This window comes from Saimiri boliviensis, chromosome 7 (genome assembly GCF_048565385.1).
Source record: "Saimiri boliviensis isolate mSaiBol1 chromosome 7, mSaiBol1.pri, whole genome shotgun sequence".
NCBI lineage: Eukaryota > Metazoa > Chordata > Mammalia > Primates > Cebidae > Saimiri > Saimiri boliviensis.
In genome coordinates, this window is record NC_133455.1 from 96,409,580 (window position 1) to 96,429,445 (window position 19,866).

The 19,866-nt window shown below is 36.1% G+C and overlaps 1 protein-coding gene across 1 annotated transcript in view; it reads right to left on the reverse strand.

The window, feature by feature from the left end:
* The window catches only part of SLC2A13 (solute carrier family 2 member 13), a 342,174-nt gene that overhangs the window by 257,947 nt on the left and 64,361 nt on the right, over nucleotides 1–19,866 (reverse strand). The window contains exon 3 of the mRNA XM_003926726.4: nucleotides 3,504–3,712. Coding sequence (XP_003926775.2) covers nucleotides 3,504–3,712 — 209 coding nt within the window. The remainder of the gene's footprint in view (nucleotides 1–3,503; nucleotides 3,713–19,866) is intronic.

The following is a 19,866-nucleotide window of genomic DNA, read 5'->3' on the forward strand; positions in this document are numbered from 1 at the left end:
ATATGCAAGTGTCATAATTGTCACAAGTCACAAATCCACTGAGGAACTACTAGACAAGATACGGTTTACTGATCTGGAATCAGACCTATTTATTAGTAAGCTTGACGGGAACAAGTATCTAAGCCACCATGTCTGATTAAACATTCCTCCTTATAAGAAACAGAGTGTCTTAACTTCTTTCTAAATTCCTGGAATATCTGGATAATTTGTGGTGCCTACGTCAAGGTACCCTCCAGGCAGCTGCACTCACTGCCCACAGTCCCCAGGCTTGATGTCGTGGCTCAAAATTCAACTGCTCAGGATCCATGGACAGATTACCAGGCCATTCTCTAACCCTCCAACACAGTGACTGACTCATCTTTTCTGAGCCAGGGCATTTTTATTCCTTTGAAGTTAGCTGTTCCTTCACATGTATTTGTCCATCTAGCCTATCATTCTTGAATGAAGCATGCTGGAGGGCCAAGACCATGTCGGTTAACATTAAGTCCCTGCACTGGTTGGTCTCTGTTTTGCAATTAAACTGGCCCAGAGTCTTGCTCCTGGACGTTACAATACCGATATGCAATTCCCAGTTTTGCAGACCATGTTTTACTGTGGTTAAGTTTCTTAATCATAAAAAATCAGGTCCCCAATCACTGGTGCCATGTAATGTGGCAAATCTGTGTGCGTGCGTTCGTGCCATAATGCTCTTAACTGTGTACTTTTTTTAAAAAAGAACATGAGATTAGCTTTTAAATTAAGCAAGATGATATTACTTCAAATAATACAAATACAGAAATGGATAGGTTAATAATCCTATTAGTTGCAAAGTTTAGAGTATTTACTCAAGCATGAGAAATGTTATTAGGATCCAGTGAATAACATTACAGTATTTTTAAAAACCTGTGCCAAATGTGAATCTAAAACAATACTGGGGAATAGGGAATTATTTTATCTATATCCAAGAAAAGGTGCTCTAGTTAGCTCCCAAAGACTTCTGATAAAAACTAAAGTAGATGTAGGTAATTGCAACCTTATGTACCCCAGATTTCCTTAAAAATCCATTTGGTTATATATTCCAAATAAGGTATAAAACTCAAATAACATACACAGTCAACACTGCATGGCTACAGTAGTCAGACATATTTTTAAGCAGTCAAAATGAAGCTATATGCTTAATGATTTGTAGTAAAATCGATGATATCCCCATCCTGAAACAAGAAGGCTTTTAAATATTTAATTGTCTTGTCCTTTATATAAATTAATAAAAATACAGGCCCTAAATAGTATTTAAAAATTTTTCTATTACTCTGAAAAGTCTTTCCACGTAAACATTATTTGTATGTGAGCTTCAAATGCACTAATTACTACAATTAAAACAAATTCATGGCTGGGCGTGGTGGCTCAGCCTATAATCCCAGCACTTTGGGAGGCTGAGGTGGGCAGATCACCTGATGTCAGGAGTTCGAGACCAGCCTGGCCAACATGGTGAAACCCTATCTCTACATAAAATACAAAAATTAGCCAGGTGTGGTGGCACGTGCCTGTAATCCCAGCTACTGGGGAGGCTGAGGCAGGAGAATGACTTGAACTTGGGAGGCAGAGGTTGCGGTGAACCGAGATTGCACCGCTACACTGCAGCCTGGGTGGCAGAGTGAGATTCATCTCAAAAACAAAACAAAACAAAACAAAAAAAAACAATTAATATTTCGTTTGAGCTCCTGAGAAGAGGAATTTAGACAGGCACATAAAAGAAGTTACTTGTAATTTAAATAGATATTTTAAGATAATTTTTTTTTTTTTTGAGACGAGTCTTACCTTGTCACCCAGGCTGGAGTGCAGTGGCATGATCTCTGCTCACTGCAACCTCTGCCTCACAGGTTCAAGCTATTCTCCTGCCTCAGTCTCCTGAGTAGCTGGGCCTTCAGGCATGTGCCACCACACCTGGCTAATTTTTATATTTTTAGTAGAGACGGGCTTTCATTATGTTGGCCAGGATGGTCTTGACCTCATGATCTGCCCACCTCAGCCTCCCAAAATGCTGGGATTACAAGCATGAGCCACCATGCCTGGCCAAAGATAGTATTTTTTAATGAACACAATGTTGAACTCAGTAAATCATTCTGCTAAAGCAAAATTCTCCTTAATCTTTGTAGTAATATGTTACTCTGGAAATGCTTACTTTGCTGGACACCAAGCAGATGCTCAAAAAGTGTTAAAAAAAAATGACCTTCACGTAGCATGAGCTCACAGTTAGTTAGCTGAGGCTTTGATCTGAGCAAGAAAGTAACAGCATCATGCTACAGATACGTGAATTTAAATGAAGCCACATGTGGCTAACACAGAGTCCAGCTTCTTCAGAGTGCTCATTCTGTTGTTTGAGGAAGACAAACATGGTCAGCTTCATCAAAGATGCTAGGAGAAGGTGACCAGACAGATCTTCTAACACCTGTGTATGACATGTAGCAACAAAGGGTGGGTGTGCTTGGCATTTTCTCAGGTAAGAAAAATAATTTGAGTAATAAAAATCTGCCTCTCCCCTGAGCTACCAATTAATGCAGAGGCAAAAGGAAGCTCAACAGAAAATAAGGCCAATTTGGGAAATGTGAAGTGAACAGGCTGTTATTGTTGAAAAAATGTATTTTGAAATGTCTACCTTTTCCCATCGTTTACATCCTACAAATCACTTACCCAAAGCAGACTGTCAAGATTATAGATGCTGCCTCAGAATTGTTTTGTAAATCTCTATATGATATCTTCTTCAAAAATAAATTCATCAACATAAATTAACGAGACTTTTCTTTTCTTGGTTTTCTGACATGGTGAATTTCAGAATAGACAGTGAATTAAATATTTTAATGAAAATAGGGAAACACAAACTTATTCCCATACTAGTACATAGAATACATAAAATATGAGGTACTCATATTCTTTATAAAAACTAGTGTGAAAATTAATTTAACAAACGTAAACAAAGCATTTTAAATTTTTTCTTTTTCCTTTCTTTTTTTTTTTTTTTTGAGATGGAGTCTCATTTTGTTACCAGGCTGGAGTGCAGTGACATGTTCTCGTCTCACTGCAACCTCCATCTCCCAGGTTCAAGAGATTCTCCTGCCTCAGCCTCCCAAGTAGCTGGAACCACGAGTGTGCACTTCCACACCCAGCTATATTTTGTATTTTTTTTTCAGTAGAGATGGGGTTTCACCATGTTGGGCAGGATGGTCTCGATCTCTTGACCTCGTGATCCGCCTGCCTTGGCCTCCCAAAGTGCTGGGATTACAGGTGTGAGCCACTGTGCCTGGCCTTAATTTTTTACAAAGATTATTTTGAAAACAGTTCAATAGCTTTTAAATTAATATGGAGAGTTAATAATACACATATAATTTTATATATGGATATATATATAAATATCCATATATTTTAAATATATATATTTAAAAATATATGTATACACACACACAAAATAATGACAAATAAGATCACTGTATAGTATTTAAATTCATATAAGTATGAAGTCTACATACCTGAGCCAACTTCTTTTTCCTCCTCTTCAATGTTGTTTTTGATGCTATCATATTCCTCATCAATGGTCTGGTTACCACGCATCTGAGATAAAATTCTACGGGCCTTCTGAGTCTGTCCTTTCTGAATAAGCCATCGAGGGCTTTCAGGCAAAAAGAGAAAGCCAAAAAACTGTATAACTGCTGGAATTGCTGCAAGTCCCAACATGTACCTGCAAGAAAAAAATCCACTTTTATTGTAAAACTTGCTCCTACTGACATGTGCTCACCCTATACTTTTGTGTTGTGTTAACAATGGTAATGTTTCATGTAAAGTTAGTCAGAATTATCTTCTTATTTGTGAGTTTCTTCGTGTGTCTGTGTGTCACTAGGAAAAAATATTTTTGTGCTATACTGAAAATTGAAAAATCTAATTATTCATTTGTGGAGAGATCGAGATCTCTCCACAAATTACATTGAAAATGAATGACCAAAAGTTACAATAATTATGTATACACATTCTAAACCAAACATATCAAGCAAATCATCATAATCACCATTCCTATGCATACTAACAGATAATTTTGTATTTTATAATATAAAATGGGGCTATGATAAAACTTCCTAAAAAGTGTGCTTAAAAGGCACACTTTTCATTAAAATAAGTTCCCGTTTGTTTCTTTATAGTTATTTCTGATTTGTGAATCATGAGTTATAATTTTGTTTTTACAATTTTCCTATCTCATTTTGCCATCAAGCATCCTGTTCATCATTATTAAGTGAGAAATGGGAGCCTACAGGAAAAAAAAAGATGGAGTCAGAAACCAAAAAAATCCTAATTAAAATGACGACAAATATAAAAATCTGCTCACATAGTTTTAACTTATCTGTTATCTCCTTTACATGTCTATTTTTTTTTTTTTTTTGAGATGGAGTTTCGCTCTTGTTACCCAGGCTGGAGTGCAATGGCGCGATCTCGGCTCACCACAACCTCCGCCTCCTGGGTTCAGGCAATTCTCCTGCCTCAGCCTCCTAAGTAACTGGGATTACAGGCACGCGCCACAATGCCGAGCTAATTTTTTGTATTTTTAGTAGAGACGGGGTTTCACCATGTTGACCAGGATGGTCTTGATCTCTTGACCTCGTGATCCACCCGCCTCGGCCTCCCAAAGTGCTGGGATTACAGGCTTGAGCCACTGCACCCGGCCTACATGTCTATTCTTAATGGCTGGCAAAATTCTAAATAGCAAATAACAATGTAATTTTAACTCTATCCAAGGAATAACAAAAATAGTAATGAGTATATCAATATCAAAGATCTCTCCAAATTATCATGATCACCAGACTGATTTCCTAACATCTCTAAGGCCTCCATCTTTTTGAACCAATGGGGTTCAATTAGATAAACTTCAAGATTTCTTTCAAATGGAAACTTCCATGCATCCAGGATACCTGGATGTTTTATATTAATCCAACTTCTCTAGGTATGTTCCAGGGTAGATTCCTAACAATAGAGCTCAGCAGGCCAATTCTATTTCTATAACAAACCACGCTGATATGCGGAAGTCATGGAAAAGTCACCTGGCTCAATATCTATCAAAGCTATTCTACCTTTTAAGCTATGCTACACTGAACATATAGAGTAGCCTTAAAGGCTTCAGAAGGCTTCAGAGATAAATCTCACAAAGTAAGTCTGCTATTTTCCATGCAATTTCATTTTAATTCTAAAACAAGTAGAAGAAAAATATAATCATCACATGGGTAGTAAGAATACCTCTTACTCCAAACTACAAACTAAAACTACACATGGAAACAGAAAAATTAACCAAGATTTAGAAAGTAAATAAACAATTTATGAATGACTGACTAAAGGAATCACTTGACCTGCAGTTTTAAATCTTATTAGAGGTGTCTTATGCTTTAAGCCATGGATTGTGATAATTACACCAACATTCCTACCTCTACTCACCCACAGAGCACACAGTTTTTAACCTTAATTTATGTCTCTGTATCTGGTATTATAATACATTACTTACCTATCCCAATCAATTGGTTAATGTTATTTAACTTTGTATTCAACATAGTATCTAATCATCTTGCACACAGTAGGCATTTAGTACATATTTTATAAAATAATACATAAGCATATCTAAACTTTCCCTATTAACCAGAAAATAACCATGCTTTGGATTTACATGACAATATTTTACGTGACAACTCTTCTGGGTCATTTATCTCTGCAAACTTACTTGCACAGTAATTCCTTCCCACCAAACTATTCATTATTCTAAATATAACTAGACCTTTTCTTCTGGAAAAGTCCTTGCATAAGAGCTACAGAGATCAGCTCACAAAAATATATACTTCTGACCTCTTCTCCTTCAGATGTTAACTGGTATAATTAAATCTCTTATTTAAATGTATGTTTTATTGCTGTAAATCAATAAAATTTCCATCTGAGCTGTGTCAAAGAAATGTTTATACTATATTACGAATTATTTAAAAGTGATTTTTTAAAGGTAGACCCTAAATATACTGGATTACAAAATAAATTTTGAAAGTCCTAAAGGTGAAAGTCTTTATGTTTCATTTATTTACCTATACCTCTCATGATCTTTCCAAAGAAAGATCATAAATTAAGATAGAAAAGCTGCAGATAATACTTCAAAAAGCACTGATATGAATGTAGAAACTGAATCATTTTAAGGTTCAAGATGCTCACATAATACTTTGCACTCTACCACTTGCTATTAAATCCCAGGATGCAGTATTTTTATAAGTTTTTTTTAAACAGAAAAAAAGAGAAGGGAAGAGAAGACAAAAAATAAAAGGAAAATATAGGCATATATATTAGCCTATGTTTCTTAAGTGAGCTACAGAAGACAGAATAAGCCTTCCCACCTTTTGAAATCTGTGCAAGAGTCTGGGTCCAAAATGTACAGTTCAGTTGCCCTCCACTAACATGGGGGAAAGGAATTTGTACCTGTTTCTAGTCTTTAAGAATATTAAAACTTCTTTCCAAAGATTAGTCAAGAAAAAAATGTTTTATGCATTTGTATTCTAATACTTCTAAAAGTAAAATGAGAAAGCTTTTTTTTATTATGTTTTATTTACCTTTCATGATGAAAATATTTTGACATGAATAATTTTCATGGCTTTGTAGAAATGCAATACACAAGATCAGAGGTAGCTGTGTTATATGTCTGAGAGGATACAGGAACAGATCTGGCTATCACTTCAGCTCTGGGCAGACAAACCATGAGAACCTGGTCAAGTTACTTAACATTTTACTTATTTATTTATTTATTTTTGAGATGGAGTTTTGCTCTGTTGCCCAGGCTGGAGTACAGTGGCACAATCTTGACTCACTGCAACCTGTGTCTCCCAGGTTCAAGCAATTCTCCCGCCTCATTCAGCCTCCTGAGTAGCTGGGACTATAGGTGTGCACCAACACACCCGGATAATTTTGTATTTTTAGTAGAGACAAGGTTTCACCATATTGGCCAGGCTGGTCTCGAACTTCTGACCTCATGATCTGTCCACCGAGGCCTCTCAAAGTGCTGGGATTACAGGTGTGAGCCACAGCACCTGGCCAAATAATTTAATATTTGAACACACAGGTGACAGTGTCTATTTCATAAGACTGCTGGGGGAATTAAGTGAAATCATTCAGCCAATACCAAGGCAGAGAGGATGCTCGGTAAAAAATGTTTCACCTCCCTGAACTCCTAACCACGCAATCAATTCATTGCAACTTGTTTGTTCTGGCTTTATCACCCAACTAAATTTTCAGCAGGTAGAACAAACCAATTTCTTGAGAAAACCAGTCAATCCTCTACTGACGTGCAGACTGGAGAATAGGAAGTAACTAAGAGGCTGTTTTTGCTGTGGTACTAACAAAAATTTCAACAGAAGACGAAAAGAGAAGGATTTTTAGAAACTAAACTAAGGCAGTAGCAGGACTATCAGTCGTTCTAAGTCCAAGAAAAGCAGCAATTAGATGAATGACAGAATATTGTGATACACTAGGGCAGGCAGTCCCCAGAAAAGCAAGTATTCTCCTATTGATACAGGAGATCTCATTATTCTAAATTAAGCCAGGGACTCTACACCTGGTTTCACATTAGAATCACCTAGGAAGCTGGTAAAACCCATCAGTTTCCAGCCCCACCCTCCCCCAGGGATTTTGATTAATTGGTCTGGGCTCTGGGCCCAGGGAGTTCTGTTTTATTAAAAGCTCTCCAGGTGGTGCTAATGTGCAGTTGGAGCTGAGAACCAAGGATCGAAATATTTTTAAATCCCAGGGAGTAAACATGGACAAGAAGCACCCAAGGTCCACACCTTACGGGAAACGCCATTTATCTTCTGCAGGCAAGTAGTGCACCTATGAACACAAAGTCAAGCAGAAATCCCAAGTTCTCATGAGCTCTAAAAATCTGTAGTATATTCTTTACCATCGTGATCACTCATCTAAAGATTTAAAATTTTCTAAACTTACGGTTGCGAAATAAACTATTTTCTGGCACAGCTAGCAGAACCAGCACCTGCCTACACACGCAGGTCATTTAAGGGGAGAAGAATGCTTCCAAATGACAAGGTTAGGCCAGCTATCCACCAATTTCGCCCCGGGTGAAGCCTTCTCAGTTTCAGAGACTGAAGCTCTGTGAATCATGCATCCTGCATTCCCGGGCCAGACCTCCTTCTACGGCTCAGCTGAGCAAGCCTGCTATCTCTTCCATTAGATGGCCGGGGGCTCACAACAAACCAAACAGGTCCTTCACTGTACATTCCTGTTTTAAAACAATCCTGTTGCTCTCACCTATGTAACTAAAGACAAGAATCCTCTAACTTCTGCTACCTTAAGTCACAAAATTTTGCACTTCATGATCATTGACCTTGTCTCTGAACTAATAAAATGAGTTAGCATGTTATCTCCTCTTCAGTAGTTCCAGAGATGTGCTGATTATGTTCCCATAGTGTGAAAACCTAGTTGAATGCACAAACTCAGCATAGACATATAATTATTTACTAACAACAGTAATAGCAATAGTAATAGCTACTGTGTACCACCAGTTACTGTGTGCCAAGCACTGCTCAGAAGAATTAAGAAACATTAACTCCTATGATTTTACAACGACCCTATGAGGTGAGTGCCATTATTATCCCCACTTTATAGACAAAGAAATGAGGCACAAAGAAGATACATGGTTAGTATGGAATAGAACTACAGTTAAAATCCAGGCAGTCTACCTCCTACAATAAATGTTTATTGTCAGTCAAGCTATATTAAATGTTCAATAATTACTTGATAATTAATTCTGTAGCACACATTAAAAGGGGCATTAATTTACCTTAGCTTCATGTTTAAAGAATTCAGAGATTCCCTCTGGAACTATTATTCCCTCACCTCTGTTAAATGTGGTAAAACACTGCAGCAATAGCAAAGCAAAGCTGGCTGGCTGGGAGCTGTCACTCCTAATTGAGCCCAGCACAGGTGCCCAATACAGTACCACCCAATGGGCTGGGTAACAGCAACCTGGATTTAAACAACACAGAACTGCTAGTAGGAAATGGAATATCCTGTGATTCTCTCAACATCTATCCTTACAAAATCAGAACTCCCTAAGAGCATTACTATTAAAATAGCTTACTACTAGTTAAAATACCTCATGTGTAAAGGGTAAATTTGTACTTCTTATTTTGAACACTGTAGCAATCTAACATTTTGTTTAATGTTTCTTTAAGATACACAAGTAGATTTTTCATGCAGGAAAACAAGAAGGTGGGTATTTAAAAAAAAATCCATTAGGAGCAAAAATATTCACTTGAAAGATTTTAAAGGATTTGAGCCTTTTAAAGTATTGTATATGATGAATATAATAAATCTAAAGTTGCTTTTTCTTTATTTTTCAATCTCTGCATCCCAAAAGTTTCCCCAAGCCTCACTTCTCCTGAAGAAACTGTACAGGCGTGAACAGTTATGTTCTGCATTCGTGTTCCGTTTCTTTCCCTTCTCCCTTATGTTCCTGTTCATCTTTAAATTCCCAAATGACATGAAAAGGTTGCCAACGCCTTACAGTGTTAAGATCTATATGATCTGTGGTTTTAACTGCAGGTCAAGTTGTAATGGAAAAACTATCCTCGTTAAGGGAAGTTTATTACAATGCATTACAAATTTTAAAAACATGCAATTGTTTTTATAGCCCTTGAGCAGCTGAATTCTACCAAGGGAAGACACTTTTCACTTAGAGAGGCACAGTAAAGGTTTTCAGACACCACAATCATTTAGCCAGTTATCCTCCCAACAGGCCACGAGAGCATTAAGGTACAGGTCAACTATCACTTCCTTACTGGTTTCCCAACTTCATGTTGTCAAAACTATGGTTCCAAGCAAAATAACCACCTCATACTTTTTAGTCACGGATAATCCTGATACTTTCTGAAACACTAAGATTGGCTCACTGATAATCTCTGAAATGTCAACCTGAGTACAGTGAGGTTTTTTGCAAATTCTCTAATGATATCCAATACTGTCTTAAAATGAACTAAGAAAAAATAAATGAAAAAACTGTATCTGTTATTCCAATTAGGTTTTATTGCCACTGTCTTCTAGTTTGAACTTTTGCTATTGATTATCATGTCCATGTTAGTCCATTCTGAATAGTTCAGAGGAATATTATAAATGTGAAGATGATTTATTCTTTAAAATTCTACAGCTTCAAGTTGGCGTCCTTTCACATATAACTATAAAATAAACAGCAAATCTTTTTTTTCTTGCAATAGTTCACTGGAAATAAAAAGGGTTGGCAATTAGAATCAGTAGATTCTTTGAAAACATTACCTAATGAAGATGTATTGTGTTTGCTTGGAAAGCTAAGCCTGAATTCCTTGTGATTTCTCTGAGCTGTTACTCAGCTATTTACCCAGCAAACATCTCCTGAATGTATGTTAAATGCTGAGCACTAAAGCTAATCACTGAGCATCATGAATAAACTTTCCCAGAGATGGCATCCCCTGAGCTGGAACTTTCCAGTGATAAATAGGACAGTGAAACATTTCCCTTAAAAAAGGATAACTCAAACACCTTCAACCTCATCCAAGACACTGTGCCCTCAGCCCTACATCCAGAGCTATCCAGCTACATTGTTTAATGTTTAAATGCATTTTGAATTTTTCATATACTAAAGGAGCGAATAATCACCTGAGTGATATATTTGCTAAAAGATCTTTATCCCTGGATTTACAAAAGAAACAGTCATCATTACTGATCAATAACAAGATATTTACATGATAACATGGTCATGAAACATAAATTATGATTTATGTAATATGTTTCTACTTAATGCAGAAGTTTCAGATGCACACAGATAACACTGAATTTCGTCAATTTCGTCACTTGCTAGAGTTATGTTACAGCAACTTACTTGATAACGTATTTTTAAACTTTAGTTCATGCTTCACAAGTTTATTTTAGGAGGAAAAAAAAGCATTGCCACATTGAGATCCTAGGCTGGAAAGTTACTTTTCCTCTGCCCCCATGGGCCATGTAAACATGCACACTGGTAACTGATACACTTGATAATCAGACGGCAGCGAGAGGATAAACATTAGACCACGGCTCAAGGTACAAATTTAATTGTGCACAATTGGAATCGAAACAAGTTAGAAGCAGGTGATATACGATCTGAAATGATCAACTCCTGTGTTACTTAGAGAAAGATTCTGTGTAAACTGTAAACAAACAAACCATCATTGCCGGGTACATATGCCTAACAAAATATTAACTCTATCTACATAGCTTAGGAGAAGACTCCTGCAAGTAAATTAAGATCAGCATATAAGTGGCTTGGCCAAGGTTACTTAAAATGTCATGATTATAGCAGAAGAACCAAAATATGTTCTGACAGAATGCGAGATTGTTTACATCAATGGAGTGTGGCATTTTGTACAAATATTAGGTAGTTTTAAACTGTACGGTAAAATATGTTAAGATCTGCACAAAATCCACAGTACTGTTGCTGAAAATAATGTACACACTTCTTAAATAGACACATATCCTTTTCTTTTCTTCCCCACCAACCTCTGAGAATCACCCATGAAAAGCTTTAGGCTAGGGAGTGTAGAGAAATAGTAACTTCAACAGACATCCCTGGATTCCAGTAACCTATACTCTAGTAATCATCCAACAAAACAGGATTATTCAACTGCTATCATGGGGGTTTAGGCCCAGTGTAGGTGGAGTAAGGAAAGGAGTTATGCCAACAGAAGCCATTAAAAAAATTTCTTGCAGAAACATTTATGTTATTCATTGGCCAAGGCAGAACAGGAATATAACAGGGAAATCTACCATGAGATTAAAATTAATTTATTTTTTAGGTAAAATTTATATATGAGAAAATGCAAATGTCCAAGGTGTACCCATTCTAAATTTTAAGAAAATATGCACACCCTTGTAACCACTATCCCAGTCAAGAAAAAGAACCTTTCCATAATTCCAGGAAGTTCTCTCGAACCCCTTCTCCATTCAATTGCCATTGCCATAGACAACCACTGATCAAATTTCTGTCCCCATAGCTTATTTTGCACATTGATTAACTTCATAGGGAATCGTGGGAAATGTACTGTTTTATGTCTTGCTTCTTTTAATCAGCACAATGTTTTAAAAATTCATTCATATGGTTGTTCCTTCTATTTCAATGATTCATTATCTACTGTTACCAGACTGTCTTGATTACTTTAGCTTTATAATAAATCTTGAAATTAGACAGTGAATCCTCCAACTTTGTTCTTTGAAATAGTTTAGCAATTATAGGTCTTCTGATTTTCCATAAAAATTTTTGGAATCAACTTTTCTGGTTGATGAATGTAAGTGATGATACTGGATATTTTTGCCTAGCAACCAGTCATAAGAGAAAGCATCATTTTTTTCACCAAGAATAAAGCTGGCTGCAAATTTTTGTGTGGATATCCTTTTCTATTCTGCTCTGCAGAAAAGTTTTATCATAAACGAACGTTATTCTCTCAAATATTTTCTCTGCATATACTTAGATGATCATATATGTTTGCCTCCATTGAATAATTTCAATATGGTGACTTGCACAGATTATTTTTCTATATGCTAAACCAATCAACCTTCCTGGGTCATGATTTATTCCCCTTTTACATACTGCTTGGTTCATTCTTACCAATTTTTTGTTAAGGATACTTTTTGGTCTGTGTTCATGAAATTGGACTAGAATTTTCTTTTCTTGTAACAACTCAGGCCACAATATTAGAATTATGCTGGCTTCAAAAACCTTATTGGGAAGTTATGTCTTCTACCTTTGTTTTCTTCAAGTTTTTGTTTAAGGGTGAAGCTATTTCTTCCTTAAATGTTTTATGGAATTCACCAGGGGCTCGGTGCAGTGGCTCATACCTGTAATCTCAGCACTTTGGGAGGCTGCAGTGGCTGGATTGCTTGAGCTCAGGATTTCAAAACCAGCCTAGGCAACAAGGTGAAACCCCATCTCCACAAAAAATATAAAAATTTGCCAGGTGTGGTTGTGTGTGCCTGTGGTCCCAGCTACTCAGGAGGTTGAGGTAGGAGGATCTCTTGAGCCTAGGAGGTCCATGCTGTAGTGAGCTGTGATCGTGCCACTGCACCACAGCCACTTGAGTGCCAGAGTGAGACCCTGTCAAAGAAAAAAAAAATCTATATGGGCCTAGAATTTGCTTTGCAGACAACTTATTAATAATGATTTAGCTTATTTAATAAAATAGGATACTCATCTTTTCCATTGTATGTCCATTTCTGGTAAGCTATAATTGTCAAGGAAATGACCATCTCATCTAAGTCGGTAAATTTATTGGCAAAAAGTTGTTCACAGTATTCCTTCATTATCCTTATAATGTCCATAGAAATGACATGCCCTCTTTTATTCTTGATATTGATAATTTGTACTTTATTTTTTTCTTCTTAATCAGTTGATCAGTCATAGCCAGTTTATCAATTTTATTAATCTTTTCAAAGAACCAACTGTTACACTGACTTCTGCTCTTATCTTTATTATTTCATTCTTTGTTTTGTTTGGGTTTAATTTGCTCTTATTTTTCTAGCTTCTTAGCATGAAACTTAGATCACTGACTTTAAACCTTTCCTCTTTTCTACTGTAACCACTTTAAGCTACATACTTTCATCTAAGGACTGCTCTAGCTGGATTTCACAGATTTTAATATATTGTATTTTCTTTCCATTCAAAGCTATTTTCCAATTTTCCCTCTGATTTCTCCTTAGACCCATGAATTATTTAGAACATGCTATTTTAATTTACAAATATTTGCAGCTTTTTCGGGCTATCTTAATTGTTACTGGTTTCTAATTTAATTCTGCTATGGTCAGGGGACATATTTTATGTATTCAATTTATTTAATAAATTGTTAACATTGATTTTAGACCCCATGATATGAATAATTCTGGAGACTGTCTAATGTAAACTTGAAAAATAATGTGTAAGGCCAGGCGTGTTGGCTCAAGCCTTGTAATCCTAACACTTTGGGACTTGAGGCAGGTAGATCAATTGAACCCAAGAGTTTGAGACAAGCCTGGCCAACATGGCAAAACCCTGTCTCTCAAAAATAATAATAATAATAATAAGGGGCATGGTGGCATGTGCCTCTAGTCTCAGCTACTCAGGAGGCTGAGGCGGGAGGGCTGCTTGAGCCCAGGAGGTTGAGGCTGCAGTGAGCCATGTTCATGCCACTACATTCCAGCCTGGGTGACAGAGCAAGATCCTGTCTTGAAAAGAAAAGAGGAAAAAAAGAAAAATAATATGTATTGTCAGGTGTAGTAGTCTATCAATGCCAATTTTGACAAGGTACTTATTAGTATTGTACTGCTTTTTTACAACCTCTTTTATCTAGTTGTTCAATCATTGTTTAAAAAAAAGAGTTAAAAATTCTGCAAAACTGGATTTGCCTATTTTTTATTGTGGTAAAATATAAATAAAATTACCATTTTATCCATTTTTCAGTATACAGCTCTACAGCATTAAGTGCATTCACGCTGCTGGGTAACTACCAACTGATAATTTTTGCTTCATGTATTTTGAAGTTCTCTTACTAAGTAAACTACACATTTAGTATCATTATTATTTCTGATGACTTGGCTCCTTTGTCGTTATAAAATGTCCTTCTTTATCTCTGCTAATACTGTCTCTCTAGAAGTCCACTTTGTGTGACTATTAGTATAGCCACACCAGCTATCTTATACTTACTTTTGTATCCTATATCTTTTCCCAATCTTTCACTTTCAACCTGTCAAATAGCATTAAAGTGTGTCTCCTTTAGACAATGTAAATCTGAGTCACATTTTTAGTGTACAATAATTTTTTACATTTAATGTATTTATTACCATAAATGGGTTTTAGGTATACCATTTTGCTCTTTGTGTCATCTCTCATTTATTCCTATGTTCTTAATATACTGCCTTTATTCGGCTTATCCAAACATTGCAAGTATTCCATTTTAATTTTAATTTTCATAATCTTTTTGTAATATATTCTAGTTGTTTTCTACAGATAAAAACATGCATCTTTCACTTATCAATCTACCTAGAGATACTACTGCGCCATTTCACAAATGTGTAATTCCATTTACTGCCCCCAACCTTTTTGCTATTATCATAAAATTGAGAGGAAGGTAGAGATATCCCATATACTTCCTGCCCCACATATGCACAGCCTCCCTGATTAGCAACATCTTCCACCAAAGTGGGATATTTGTTGCAAGTGATGAGTCTACATCAGCATATCATTATCACCCATAGTCCAAAGTTTACATCAGGTTTGATTCTTGGTGCTGTATAGTTCATAGGTTTGGACACATGTATAATGACATGTATCTACCATTACAGTAAAATAAAGAGCATTTTCACTATCCTAAATATCCTCCATGCTCCATACATTCATACATTCTGTCCATGGTTTATAACGGCCATGTTCAGGGGAATTAGACTTGTACAAACTGTTCTGCCATTTACCAAACCATGTTTACGTTTTCTTGGAAAAATATCAAATAACTGAAGGTGAGAGCAATTTTTTTTGGCCAGCTTAAATGCAGAATATAAAGACTTAACCTAAAACATTCTAAAGATAACAGCAAGAAATACCTAATAGCATTGAAAAGTTTGTAAGTATGTTCACTACTACTAACTCATCTGATACTCTAAATAACATTGAATGACTGCTGGAACATCAGATATGTGAGAATATTAGAGCTTAGATAAATTAATTCATACGCTGTGAAAGCAAGTCTTAAACATATTCTTCCCACCACACTGTAATATCTTTATGACAAACAATCTTATTTGTATCTTCAGCACTAAGGTATTTACTTTTTTTTTTGAGACACGCTCTCACTCTGTAACCTAGGCTGCAATGTAGTGGCATGATCTTGGCTCACTGCAACCTCTGCCTCCCAGGTTCAAGATTCTCCTACCTCAGCCTCCTTAGTAGCTGAGATTATAGGCATACACACTACATCTGGCTAATTTTTTTTATTTTTGGTAGAGATGGGGCTTCACCATCTTTGCCAGGCTGGTCTCGAACTCCTGAGCTCAGGTAATCCACCTGCCTTAGCCTCCCAAATGAGCTCAGGTAATCCACCTGCCTTAGCCTCCCAAAGTGCTGGGATTACAGGCGTGAGCCATGACACCCGGCTGGTATTTACTTGTAATCAGACTGTTTGCCACCAATTAATACACGTGTTATCTAAATCCATCATTCTTAAAATGGCCAATGCATACTTATATTTTTAAGATAGCGACTGACTCATATTCCATATTTCATATAGAGCCAAGTACTATTGATCTATTAGCATGAAATTATAACAACACATTCTCCAGCATGAATTTGTTTAGAAATAATATCCCCTTTTAAATATCACTCTGAGAAGCATCTTACTGACATGGATTTTAAAATTATAAAATATTATCAGGGAGAGAGGCTCATTTATTCATTCATCTAAAATTAATATTGATTTTTAAAATATTTTGAGGCTTTCAATAAACAAACCCAAAACTAATGTGTTATGAAAGTGAGAGAAAGGATTTCAAGTTCCATCCACATCCACCAAAGGCTGGCCTTTCCACTTCACCCCCAAACTCTCAGATGATCATTATAGCCCTCCTCCTAGCTGCCCTAACTTCTCACTCTTTTCCAAACATGACTGGCTCTTTCAGACAACAGGGCCTTTGAAGATTACATTTCACCTAGAATTTCCCTCTCCCTCACTGTACCTGGAATTCTTTTATTCAAAAAGTCAGCTCAAGTATCTTTCTGTTGTGAGGCTAAGTTATTCACTCCTCTTGGGAGCTCCCATAACACTATATCCATCATTTAATTAACAGGCTGAAAAAACATCTCTCCTACATTAGGCCATTAAAGGCTTGAGGAAAGGAGCACTTATTCATCTTTCCACCTCTAATTTTAACTACAAGAGTAGTTTGCAAAAAGTGTCAAGAAACTTTTTTTTTGAAAATAAAAGGCTGAATCATTTCCATACCAACTGATGACTCCAAATGTATGACCTCACCCCTGTACCTTGGCAGCAGCCTCATAAATAGGTTTCTTAAATCCACCCAGTGGTTTAAGAAAGAGCCAAGAGTCCCAGTTAATTCTAGGCATCACTGCCATAGTGATCTTTGACTCCTATCATGGCTCACTCTGCTAAAAAAAATAATAAATTCCCTTTATCAGTAGGTAGAAGTTGGACTTGAATTCATAGACCACTAGAATCCAGCTTCAGCCTCTCATGTAAATCACCACTGTAGTCTTAATCCTCCCTGATCCTCTCCTGGTCTACACTCTGCCTCCCACATCCACCTGTATAAACCTGAGTCCCACTAATTCTTCAAAACTTAGCAAGTCTCACTCTGTGCATGAGTCAGCCTCAGGATACTCAGGAAAATCTCCCCTACAGTGGTTGCCAGGACTAGTATTTTGTATTTCTCATTCAATACCTTACACATCAATTAAATTATGAAGCATGAAAATGTCTAGTACAACCAGACATTTAACAAATGGTTGTACATAGTTTAGTGAGGTGGAATAAGATAAGCCTGGTTTTTTAAAAAAAGAAAGAAAGTAAATTTAGAAATAAGATGAGTAAAAATCAGCATAAAACAGAAAATTTTAGCCTCTCTGTATATATACCTATCCCTATTAATACAAATCACATGATGATTATATACTTGTAAACACAGAAATACTCATTTGAAAAACAGCATTAAAAAAAAGAATGAAAGTTTTCAGGTTCCTATGGAGGTATATTCTTTTGAAGGAGATAAATTTTCAATTTTCTTTCTCTTCATTTTTATGCTCAGTGAGATACATGTATGATTAATAGTTTAATTTTCAGTTATGTACGAAGTATATCTATCCCTCTGTATAAATTAATAATTTGGCATTTGGGGTTATAATCAATATCTTTTTATGTTGATTAAGAGTCCCTTCCCAAGAGCCCTGTCAATTTCAGCTCAGTTCAATAAACATTTACTGAATATTTACTATATCTAGTCCTTCCCAGATCTAGAAATGAGTAAAAGGTCAATGACATTCAGGAGTTCCAAAATGAAGAGGAGACTGAAAAACAAGCAAGTAGTGCAAAATAATATGGTGAGTATAAAAATGGAGCTTTGTACAAAGTATTGAAAAGACAAAGGAACAGGGTTTCCATGATACACAGGCAGAGACTTATAGGATGAACAAGGGCTGGATCAGAAACCCAGGAGCTAGACCAGAAACCAGGATAGGGTAGGGAGACACTACAGGCAAAATTAGCATAAAAAGGAAAAAAAATCCCTAAAAACATGACAAAGCAAGATGCGGTTGGTTTATAAGCATGGATATTACATAAAGTGGGGTGGGAGTTAACACTAGTTGGAAATATCTTTAAAGCATGCATGGATTGGGTACTACAAGCCATGATAAAGAATTTATTTATTTTTTCCAGTAGGAAATAGACAGACTTGAAACATTTTACCAGAGGCATGGCCAGATAAAGTGTTCGAGACAGATAATTTTGATGGCTAAATTCACTTACTATATATTTATTGAAAGCCTGTTATAAGCCAGGATTTAACTAAGCAATTTTTTAAAAGAATATCTTTGGTTGCTTGAAGCATAGAGCATAAAGCTATGTTCATGAAGTAAGATAAACAAGTATTAGCAAAGAAGCCTGGCATGGTGATTCACACCTGTAATCCCAGCACTTTGGGAGGCTGAGGCAGGCAGACCACTTGAGGTCAGGAGTTCGAGACCAGCCTGGCCAACATGGTGAAACCCCATCTCTAATAAAAACACAGAAAAGAGTATATATATATATATATATATATATATATATATATATATATATATATATATACACACACACACACACACATATATGCACAAAGAAACGGTGATAGAACTTTATCATTAATATTAACTATCGAAACATCTCTGCCAACACTACAATATATTAGGAAAAAACAAGTTATCCTCATCACTATTACTCATTAGAAAAATGCAAATCAAAACCATAATGAGATGCCACTTCACACTCACTAGGATGACTGTAATAAAAAAAGACAACAAATGTTTACTAGGTCACAGAAAAATTGAAACCCTCATACGTTGCTTGTGGGAATATAAAATAATACAGCCACTCTGGAAGCAGTCTGATCAGTCCTCAAAAAGCTAAATACAGTTTATGATCTGTATTTAGTCATATGACCTAGCAATTCCACTGCTAGGTGTACATCCAAGAGAAATAATTGCCTATGTCTATCCTAAAATTTGTACACAAATGTTCATAGCATCATTATTATGATGGCCTCAGAATGTTAACAATATCCATAAACTAATGAACAGATAAACAAAATGTGGTATGTCCACATTATTATTTGCCATAAAAAGAAATGAAGTACTGACACATACTATAATTTAGATGAGCACTGAAAACTTGCTAAGTGAAAGAAGTCAGTCATAAAGAACAACATATTTACATATGAAATACACAGAATATATAAACCTACAGAAACACACAGTAGATTAATGGTTGCCTAGATGTGGGACAGTTTGGGGGTTAAGGGGGTGATGGCTAAGAAGTGCAAGGTTTCTTTTTAGGGTGATTAAAATAGTCTAAATTTGATTATGGCAATGGTTGTATAGCTCTGTTAATATACTAAAAGCCATGTAATTGTACAATTTAAACGGATAAGTTAAATGGTACATGAATTACATCTCAATAAAGTTTTTATTTAAAAAATCAAATCTTGAACAATATTTTCCAAATTCTATTTCCCCCTTCTTCATCAAGCCAGATGGTGTCCTTCCCAGTACAGAATGTACTATGACACTCAAGTGCCAGA